The sequence below is a fragment of the Gouania willdenowi genome, chromosome 10 (assembly GCF_900634775.1).
Source record: "Gouania willdenowi chromosome 10, fGouWil2.1, whole genome shotgun sequence".
Classification (NCBI taxonomy): domain Eukaryota; kingdom Metazoa; phylum Chordata; class Actinopteri; order Blenniiformes; family Gobiesocidae; genus Gouania; species Gouania willdenowi.
This window is the reverse complement of record NC_041053.1, coordinates 2,061,797-2,074,259: the sequence shown is the minus strand read 5'-3', so window position 1 is coordinate 2,074,259 and position 12,463 is coordinate 2,061,797. Positions and strand designations below refer to the sequence as shown.

Here is a 12,463-nt window from a genome sequence, read left to right as displayed (position 1 = left end):
TTCAGGAACATTCTCTCTGACCTGCAGCTGCTTGTGGAGCATGTTTCTAAACTTACAGATGTTACAAACACAACACACATAGAATAGATGTTTATAACCTATTACTTTTCAAAACAAGAGCCGGAGATTGGTGCCGGCAGACCCCCGCGACCCTGACAAACAGGAATAAGTTGATCTGAAAATGGATGGATGTTCAAAACACTTTACTAACAAGATCGACTGGGATCCAAAAAAATGCAGAATTAACGAAGTGTTTCATTACCAAAACCCAAAACACACAGCTGAAGCAGGGTCTGGGACCGTAGAGACAAATGGTGATTGAACGGTCCAATATGGAAACAAATGGAGGCGGAGCCTGGCTGACAGAGAGCGTGGATTGGTCGATAGGACTCACTGAGAGGTGAGAGGAACCAGGATTTATACTGCAGTGATGACTTGGTGGTAAACAGGTGTGCATCAATCAGGAGAGCAAAAAAAACACACAAAGACACCTCCTTCTCTAATGGGAGCCTCCTGGCAACCTACCAGGGACATCAGGGTTGTCCCTATAAAACTCTTCAATAAGGGACGGGTCCAGAATAAAAGCCCTGGGAACCTGAGAGCGCTGATCGGGTTCAAAACCCTCCCAGTCAACATGAAAGTTTGATGAATTATCCTATTGTTTGTCAAGTTGATCCTGACAGCTGATGGATTTACAATCCTATCAATGGTGAAAGGATCAATAAACCAGGACTTGTGTCCTTAGTGGGTCAGCAGACTGACTGACCTGGGGGGGGGGTCTGAGGGGGGGGCCGGTGGTGTCGGTTGGCCTCTATTGTTGGGTGTGTAGCCATGCTTGGCGTGTCTGATTCCACGTGGTTTGGTAGTGGCTAATGTGACATGAACAGAGGGAACTGGGATTTCAGCTTCCTCAGATCAGATCAGATCAGATTTCCTTTATTTGTCATTTTACACTGTGTATGTATACACAATAAAAAGGAGATTAAGTTCTCAGCAGCAGCAGTACAGTGGAAAGTACAAAATAATAAATAATAAAAGCTGTAGATCAATATAAATACAATAAAATCAGTATCAGATGGGTGAGGACATTGAAAACTTTTTGCTGTGCTTTGAGTGCATTGCTAAGACTTGGAAGTGGCCTGAATGTGAATGGGTCTGCCGACTTGTTCCATTGTTAACCGGGAAGGCATTGGAGGCCTACACTGCAATGGATGAAGAGAGAGCCCACTGCTTCCCAGACCTGAGAGCAGCCCTGTTGACAAAGTTTGACATCTCACCGGAAGCAGTTTAGATCCAAGACTATCCCGCCTGGTGAGAATCCTACAGAGACCTACCACCACCTAAAAGGGCTCTACAGACGTTGGGTCAGGCCGGAACAGCATTCCAAGGAGGAAATCGGCAAGACCATCATCTTGGAACAGCTTCTTCGTATGCTTCCAGTGGAGGTGAGGACCTGGGTAAAATCTACCTGTTGATGTCATTTGGGGTGTGACTTACCTGTGCTTTTAGATTTGCTGCATGAGAATGAAAGGAAGGTTGATACTGTTGTGGAAAATGTCAATGTTTCATGCCTGTCATTACCAGAGCCCAAGCGAAAGCTGGTGTCCAATCGCTCCCAGACCTCGACAGTAGTCTGTGTGACTGTGGCACAAGAAAATCATGCCGCCAACGCCAGGACAGAGGGTACTACTGCTACTTCCTTCCTCAACCAGCAAACTCCTGGCAAAATGGCAAGGTCTGTATACCATTACATGGAAGATGGATTCAGTCACCTATGAGGTCCACCAACCAGAGAAGAAAAGACAAAAACAAATATAGCATGTAAACCTTCTAAAGGAGTGGAAAGAACGTCCAGACCTGTCCCCTGGGATGGCTATGCTGGTGAGGGACGTAAACCTGGAAGATGAAGAGGACATTGGTCTGTTGTCTCTTGAACCGCCTGTTTCTCCTGGCTCATCTAACTTCAGTACAGGCTGACCAGCTTCTCCAGTTCTTCAAGCAGACTTCATCACTGTTTTCTGCCAGCCCTGGAAAAACAACAGTGGTTGAGCATGTCATCCGCCTGAAGGAGGGCCAACCAATCCACCAACAGAGATACTGAAGCTGGGTGTGATTGAGCCATCAAACTCTGAATGTTGCAGCCCAGTAGTGATTGTTTTTAAGAAGGATGGATCCCTTCGCACATGCATTGATTTTAGGAAACTAAACTCAATCTCAGAGTTTGATGCCTACCCAATGCCAAGAATCGATGACCTACTGGAGAAGATTTGGGCAGAAAAATACATCACTACATTGGACTTCTGCAAAGGCTACTGGCAGGTTCCTCTGGAGAAGTCAAGCCGACCCTATACAGCATTTATGGTAAATGGTAAATGGACTAGATTTATCACCACACTGAAACAGTCTCAAAGCGCTTTACATATCAGCTCATTCACCCAATCACTCTCACATTCACACACCAGTGGGACAGGACTGACATGCAAGGCACTAGTCGACCACTGGGAGCAACTTAGGGTTCAGTGTCTTGCCCAAGGACACTTCGACACATAGTCAGGTACTGGGATCGAACCCCAACCTCTCGATCAGAAGACGACCCTCTACCACCTGAGCCACGGTCGCCCTATGACACCAGCTGGCCTTATCCAATTTACAGTAATTCCATTTGGTCTCCATGGGGCACCAGCCACCTTCCAGAGATTAATGGATTGGGTTCTCTAGGAGTGTGGACACTGCAGTGCTGCCTAACTTGATGATGTTGTGATCTACAGCAACACATGGGAGGATCATGTTCAACATCTGGTACTGATCTTGGGAAAGATGAAGGAAGCTGGGCTGACTCTTAACCCCTCTATATGCGAATGGGCACGTCAGGAAACTTGCTACCTTGGTTACCTACTAGGCCGAGGAGAGGTGCGACCACAAGTGGATAAGGTTGAAGCTATCCAGAAGTGCTCTCAACCTCGGACCAAGAAGGAGGCACGGTCTTTCTTCGGGCCACAAATTGCAACCATTGCTGCATCACTCAGCGCTCACGAATAAGGACCAGAAAAACCCAGTAACCTGGTCTAACGACTGTGAAATGGTCTTCACCAAGCTGAAGATCTTGCTGTGTTCCTCACCTGTCCAATAAAGTCCAGGTTTTAACCAAAAGTTCCTGGTTCAAGTAGATGCATCAGCAGTGGACCTTGGAGCGATTTTGGGGCAAGGAGAACCTGGTAAAGAGCGTCCCATCCTGTATCTCAGTCGTAAACTACAGCCACGAGAAACCAGGTATTCCACTGTGGAAAAGGAAGACTGTTTTGCCATCAAGTGGGCAATGGACAGCCTGCGTTACTACCTTCTTGGAAGAGAGTTTGACCTGGAAACAGATCACCGTGCCCTTACGTGAATCAACTCAATGAAAGATCAAAACAGTCGCCTGACCCGATGGTATCTTTGTCTTCAGCTGTTCAAGTTCCTCATCCGACACCGATCAGGAAAGGCAAATGTGGTGGCTGACTACCTGTCAAGGTTTCTGCACATTGGTAACCTCCGGGAGGAGAGGGATGACCTAATGGACTGCGCGAAACACACACATACACACACACGCACACACATGCACGCATGCACACACACACACACACACACACACACACACACACACACACACACACACACACACACACTCACGCACGCACGCACACACACACACACACACACGCACACACACACAGCTCTAAAGCACACACGTCATTCTCTAAACGTTTCCATTCTGACAGCGGTTCTGGGTGCACACAGTTAAATAACATAACCTCTCCTTCCTTCCACAGTCATAGGACAGTTGTTGAAACACATACATTCAAAGCGCTCTGACCTGCAGTCGTCCCATGTATGGATGAGGAAACGGAGCACCTCACTTCTGCCTTTTTTATAGTTTATCGATATCGCTAAGGTCACATGATGCAGGTAATTGATATATTATTTGTTTCTGTGTGAAAATAAGACTTATTTTGTGTTTTGATTTAATTCAAAATAGGTAATTAAAAACCTATACATTAATGAAGGGGGATTAAAATGGTTAGAATGGTTTATTTCGAAGAAACTATTCTATGGGGAAAATAAATCACAAAATTGATGACGCCCAGTAGGAGGGGCTTTTACTTTAAATACAGTCTGCTGTGGCCTAGTGGGAGGAGTTGGTTCTGGGTTACAGAGCAGGTAACACCAGGTCTGATGACTGAGTTAATCTGATGAGTCATGGAAGGACTCTTATTCAACCTGTTTCTTTTTGTTTCATTGTAAATACAACCTGGCTGGCTGTAAATACAACCTCACTAAATCTTCTAAGCCTGTGTTTTGCTAACTCTTTGGAGTGTTTTTGGGACAACCCTGCCACAAATAGTGATACGTAGCAGCATCATTAAAGATTAAACCCTGAGTAAGATTCTGTTATGCAAAATAAACAAAGTCAGGTTTTTAACTATTGTTGCAATGTTTTAACGGAGACATTTTTTTATCCCATACAATGTTCCTCTGATATCAGCTGGAAGAGAATTCCACTTCTGTTTTTACAGAAAATGCAGATTTATTAAAAGTTTTAGTGATTTTAGATGTGAAAGACTGTTTTACTTATATTGAGCGTTGAGCCAATCAGATACTTAGCACATGGCTTCTGTTAGTTTAGCAGAAACTTGCTCTTTAGATCTTGCTTAAGTGAAGATTACCATATTGTTGGCATACATTTGAATATTAACATGTGGGAAATTGTTTATGTAGGTACTGAATAAAATAGGTCCTAATACTGACCCTTGGGGGACCTCAGTCCTCCAGTGTAGATATTCAGAACAGTTTTAGTGCTGCTGCCTATTCTCTGAGTAGGATTCCATCCAATGTAATGCAGAGAAGTTGAAGTTTGAGAGTTTTGACAGTAGAACTTGATGAATTTGTAAAGTCTAAGAATACTGCTCTGACTACGTAGTAAGGCAATCCATCTTAGAATTTAGAATGACAGTGTGTTCCTTGTGAAAACATGATGTTTTCTTCATGAAAATGGTGTCAAATGCAGAGCATTGTGTGTAGTGATTTGAAAAAAGTGTGTTTTAGAAGTGCAAGTTGAGTGTAAAACATGAATTGTGTTTGAGGGCGTTGATGCATTAATTACATGTTGTGGTCATTGTGTCTCAAAAACCATGAATTCTGTGTAAACAATTGAGAAAAACTGTAATACTGATTATTAGTCTGTGAGGGAGAGGCTTCTGGGTCTTTTGGAGGTAAAAGGTGACTCGTTCTGATTGGTGGAATCCCTGAGCAGAAGCTCCTGTGATTGGCTGTGTTTGGTGAAAGCCCCGCCCCCTGTCTGTAAGTGTAAAAGCAGCTTTTGAAAGTTGAACTCTGGATGTGGTTTTTAAATGAACAGATGAAACAGTGACTCAGTGTTATTGTTTAAGTTAAAGTCAGTGATTCATTCCAACAAATGTTTAACAAATCAAACTGTGAACGGAACAAAGTGTGTCTGCTTCTATTTATGATTTATTATAGAAAACCAGCAGCAGCTGATCATCACTAACACAGACAATGTTAACGTTCTCACTGATCAAACTCCTCTAACACTGACACCTGAATATGTGTGTGTATCTCCACAGTGATGGATATGATGAATACCAAATATATAGCTCATATATAGATGATATATGATGATATATGATGATTTAGATGATATATTGATGATATATGATGATATGTAGATGATATATGATGATATATGATAATATATGATGATTTAGATGATATATAGATGATATATAGATGATATATTGATGATATATGATGATATATAGATGATATATGATGATATATGATGATATATAGATGATATAGATGATATAGATTATATATGATGCTATATATATGATATATAGATGATATAGAGATGATATATGATGATATACAGATGATATAGATGATATATGATGTTATATATATTTGATAAACAGATCAATGGCGTTTTAAAATCGGGTTTTTATCATCTTCGTCTTTTATCCAAAGTTAAGCCTTTTTTATCATTTAATCTTTTTGAACAAGTCGTGCACGCTTTTATTTCAAGCCGTCTGGACGACTGCAACGCACTTTACTCGGGCATCAGCCAAAAGGCACTTTACCGCTTGCAGTTAGTCCAGAACGCAGCAGCATGACTTTTAACAGGGACCAAAAAGCGTGAACACATCACCCCAATCCTTGCTTCTTTGCATTGGCTCCCTGTTAAATTTAGAATTGATTTTAAAATTTTATTGTTTGTTTTTAAAGCTTGGAATGGACTGGCCCCTCAGTATATCACAGACCTCATCCAAATTTACCGACCCCCGCGCGCTTTGAGGTCTGAGGGCCAGCTCCAGCTCGTGGTTCCGACGGCGAACCGTAAAACTAAAGGGGACAGAGCGTTTTCCGTTGTCGGCCCTAAGCTGTGGAACGCTCTGCCCCTCCACATCCGTACGGCCCCCACCGTGGAGTGTTTTAAATCTCGTCTCAAAACTCACTTTTATTCTCTGGCTTTTAGCACCGCGTAAGTTGTGTGGTCCTCTGTGTCTTTTATTTTATGTTATTTATAGTTTTTAATGTGTTTTTATTTATATTTATTCTTTAAACTGTTTTATTGTTATTTATTGTTTTATACTCGTTTAGTGGCAGAGCTCATTTGTAATGTTTTGGTTTTATTGTTGTGGTCGCATGTTCAGCACTTTGGAAACGTTTTGTTGTTTAAATGTGCTATATAAATAAAGTGGATTGGATTGGATATAGATGATATATAGATGATATAAACGATATATAGATGATATATGATGATATACAGATGATATATAGATGATATATAGATGATATATATGATATATAGATGATATAGATGATATAGATGATATATGATGATATACAGATGATATATAGATGATATATAGATGATATAGATGATATATAGATGATATATAGATGATATAGATGATATATAGATGATATATAGATGATATAGATGATATATGATGATATACAGATGATATATAGATGATATATAGATGATATATATGATATATAGATGATATAGATGATATAGATGATATATAGATGATATATATGATATATATGATATATATGATATATAGATGATATATGATTATATAAATGATATGGATGATATATATGATATATAGATGATATATTGATGATATAGATGATATAGATGATATATAGATGATATATGATGATATACAGATGATATAGATGATATATGATGCTATATATGATATATAGATGATATAAACGATATATAGATGATATATGATGATATACAGATGATATATAGATGATATATAGATGATATATATGATATATAGATGATATAGATGATATAGATGATATATATATGATATATAGATGATATATAGATGATATAGATGATATAGATGATATATAGATGATATAGATTATATATAGATGATATATATGATATAAAGATGATATAGATAATATATATGATATATAGATGATATATGATTATATAAATGATATGGATGATATATATGATATATAGATGATATATAGATGATATAGATGATATAGATGATATATATATGATATATATGATATATATGATATATAGATGATATATCGATGATATAGATGATATAGATGATATATGATGCTATATATGATATATAGATGATATAAACGATATATAGATGATATATGATGATATACAGATGATATATAGATGATATAGATGATATATAGATGATATATATATGATATATATGATATATATGATATATAGATGATATATGATTATATAAATGATATGGATGATATATATGATATATAGATGATATATCGATGATATAGATGATATAGATGATATATGATGCTATATATGATATATAGATGATATAAACGATATATAGATGATATATGATGATATACAGATGATATATAGATGATATATAGATGATATAGATGATATATAGATGATATATAGATGATATAGATGATATATAGATGATATAGATGATATAGATGATATATGATGATATATAGATGATATATAGATGATATATAGATGATATAGATGATATATAGATGATATATAGATGATATATAGATGATATAGATGATATATGATGATATATAGATGATATATAGATGATATATAGATGATATATATGATATATAGATGATATAGATGATATAGATGATATATAGATGATATATATGATATATATGATATATATGATATATAGATGATATATGATTATATCAATCAATCAATCTTTATTTGTATAGCGCCAAATCATAACCAATGGTATCTCAAGGCACTTTACAGTAGAGCAGTCTTAAGGACGGACTCTTCATTTTATGGATACACACATATGCATATATACGTATATACACATACATATGTATCCCACACCCAACATGAATTCATCATGGCGGCAAGGAAAACCTTCTGTTAAGCAGCAGGAACCTTGTGTGGATCCCATTCCTATGATGACAGCCATCCACGTTATGCTGTGTTGGGTGTGTGCAGAGAAAGGGTGGAGACAGAGCCGCTGAGTCTCTGTAACTCCACACTGAGGATCCCACGGACCTGCAAGACAAAAGCCAGAAGGAGTACAGGAGCAAACACACAAGGGAAGAAGCAGACATAGAGGGAGTGTTTGAAAGAGGAATGGGACCCTCTCCGTCCCTCTCTAACCTAAATGACCTCTCTCTTAACGCCCTCTCCAACCTCTCTCCAACCGAGCTGCCAGACCCCCCCCCCGGCAGTCTATGCCTATTGCATCTTAATTATGAGCTATGAGCTGGTTCCTACCTAAAAGCTTTATCAAAGAGGAATGTTTTGAGCCTAACCTTAAAGGTAGAGAGGGTGTCTGCCCCCCCGAACCGTGGTTGGTAGATGGTTCCAGAGAAGTGGGGCCTGATAACTGAAAGCTCTTCCTTCCTATACTACTTTTAGAGATGAATGGAACAACGAGTAGTCCAGCATTTTGAGAGCGTAGTGTTCTGGGGGATTGTATGGCACTACAAGCTCCTTGAGATAGACTGGTGCCTGTCCATTTAGGGCTTTATAAGTGAGAAGAGAATCTTGAATTCTATTCTATATTTTATGGGAAGCCAATGCAGAGAGGCTAATACAGGAGTAATGTGATCTCTTCTCCTAGTTTTAGTCAGTACCACGTGCTGCAGCATTTTGAACCAGCTGAAGTGTCTTAAGCGACTTGCTCGGGCAGCCTGCTAAAAGAGAATTACAATAATCCAGTCTAGAGGTAACAAAAGCATGGACTAGTTTTTCGGCGTCGCCCTGAGACAGGATAGATCTGATTTTAGCAATGTTACGGAGATGAAGAAGGCAGTTCTTGAAGTTTGTTTTATGTGAGAGTTGAAGGATAAGTCCTGATCAAATAGAACCCCAAGGTTTCTAACAGTTTGTGCTTTGTGCCAGGAGTAATGCCATCTAGGGCAGTTAGGCTAGCATAGGTTTCTCTAAGGTGTCGCGGGCCCAGTACAATGAGCTCAGTCTTGTCTGAGTTGAGAAGAAGAAAATTTTGGTCCATCCAGGCCCTAATGTCCTTTAGAAGGCCTCAAGTTTAGATAGCTGATTTGTCTCACCTGACTCATTGATACATACAGTTGGGTATCATCAGCATAGCAGTGGAAGTTAACAGAGTATTTTCTCATAACATTACCAAGGGGGATCATATAGATACAGAAGAGGATTGGACCTAGCACAGAGCCCTGAGGAACCCCGTAGCTTATAAATGATATGGATGATATATATGATATATAGATGATATATTGATGATATAGATGATATAGATGATATATAGATGATATATGATGATATACAGATGATATAGATGATATATGATGCTATATATGATATATAGATGATATAAACGATATATAGATGATATATGATGATATACAGATGATATATAGATGATATATAGATGATATATATGATATATAGATGATATAGATGATATAGATGATATATATATATGATATATAGATGATATATAGATGATATAGATGATATAGATGATATATAGATGATATAGATGATATATAGATGATATATATGATATAAAGATGATATAGATAATATATATGATTATATAAATGATATGGATGATATATATGATATATAGATGATATATAGATGATATAGATGATATAGATGATATATATATGATATATATGATATATATGATATATAGATGATATATGATTATATAAATGATATGGATGATATATATGATATATAGATGATATATCGATGATATAGATGATATAGATGATTATATGATGCTATATAGAATATATAGTGATATAAACGATATATAGATGATATATGATGATATACAGATGATATATAGATGATATATAGATGATATATATGATATATAGATGATATAGATGATATAGATGATATATAGATGATATATGATGATATATATATGATATATAGATGATATATAGATGATATATAGATGATATAGATGATATATATGATATATAGATGATATAGATGATATAGATGATATATAGATGATATATGATGATATATATATGATATATAGATGATATATGATGATATATATATGATATATAGATGATATATAGATGATATATAGATGATATAGATGATATATATGATATATAGATGATATAGATGATATAGATGATATATAGATGATATATGATGATATATATATGATATATAGATGATATATAGATGATATAGATGATATATGATGCTATATATGATATATAGATGATATAAACGATATATAGATGATATATGATGATATACAGATGATATATAGATGATATATAGATGATATATATGATATATAGATGATATAGATGATATAGATGATATATAGATGATATATGATGATATATATATGATATATAGATGATATATAGATGATATAGATGATATATAGATGATATATATGATATAAAGATGATATAGATAATATATATGATATATAGATGATATATGATTATATAAATGATATGGATGATATATATGATATATAGATGATATATCGATGATATAGATGATATAGATGATATATGATGATATATAGATGATATATAGATGATATAGATGATATATAGACGATATATAGATGATATATGATGATATATGATGATATATAGATGATATATAGATGATATAGATGATATATAGACGATATATAGATGATATATGATGATATATGATGATTTAGATGATATATAGATGATATATAGATGATATATTGATGATATATGATGATATATAGATGATATATGATGATATATGATGATATATAGATGATATAGATGATATAGATTATATATGATGCTATATATATGATATATAGATGATATAGATGATATATTGATGATATATGATGATATGTAGATGATATATGATGATATATGATAATATATGATGATTTAGATGATATATAGATGATATATAGATGATATATTGATGATATATGATGATATATAGATGATATATGATGATATATAGATGATATAGATGATATAGATTATATATGATGCTATATATATGATATATAGATGATATAGATGATATATAGATGATATATAGATGATATATGATGATATATGATGATATATAGATGATATATAGATGATATATAGATGATATATGATGATATACAGATGATATAGATGATATATGATGCTATATATGATATATAGATGATATAAACGATATATAGATGATATATGATGATATACAGATGATATAGATGATATATGATGCTATATATATGATATATAGATGATATATGATGCTATATATGATATATAGATGATATATATGATATAGATGATATAGATGATATAGATGATATATAGATGATATATATGATATATAGATGATATATGATTATATAAATGATATGGATGATATATATGATATATAGATGATATATCGATGATATATGATGATATATAGATGATATATAGATGATATATAGATGATATATGATGATATATAGATGATATATAGATGATATATAGATGATATATGATGATATATAGATGATATATAGATGATATATAGATGATATAGATGATATATAGATGATATATATGATATAAAGATGATATATATGATATAAAGATGATATAGATAATATATATAATATATATGATATATATGATATATAGATGATTGTTGAGGATTGATACCTCTGATTGCTGATTTTAGCCTAACTGACCACTGCAGGGCTCCGGTCAGAGAGCACACGAGACATCAGATGAATATTGACTGTTTACTGAGGAACTGTATGTGCACAGCGATGCATCTGGTACAGAGTAGCAGTTTCTAGAAATGTACAACAAGAAATAAAAGACTAAATTAACATTGTGTACTACATTATGTACTACAATAATCAAAATGCTGTAAATA

General features: G+C 35.0%; 1 protein-coding gene across 1 annotated transcript in view; it reads left to right on the top strand.

Annotated features, from left to right (window-relative positions):
- Window positions 1–3,167: 3,167 nt before the first annotated feature.
- The window catches only part of LOC114471523 (long-chain-fatty-acid--CoA ligase 1-like), a 53,482-nt gene continuing 44,186 nt past the window's right edge, over window positions 3,168–12,463 (top strand). The window contains exons 1-2 of the mRNA XM_028460363.1: window positions 3,168–3,270; window positions 6,283–6,465. Of these exons, the coding sequence (XP_028316164.1) occupies window positions 3,168–3,270; window positions 6,283–6,465 (286 nt within the window). The remainder of the gene's footprint in view (window positions 3,271–6,282; window positions 6,466–12,463) is intronic.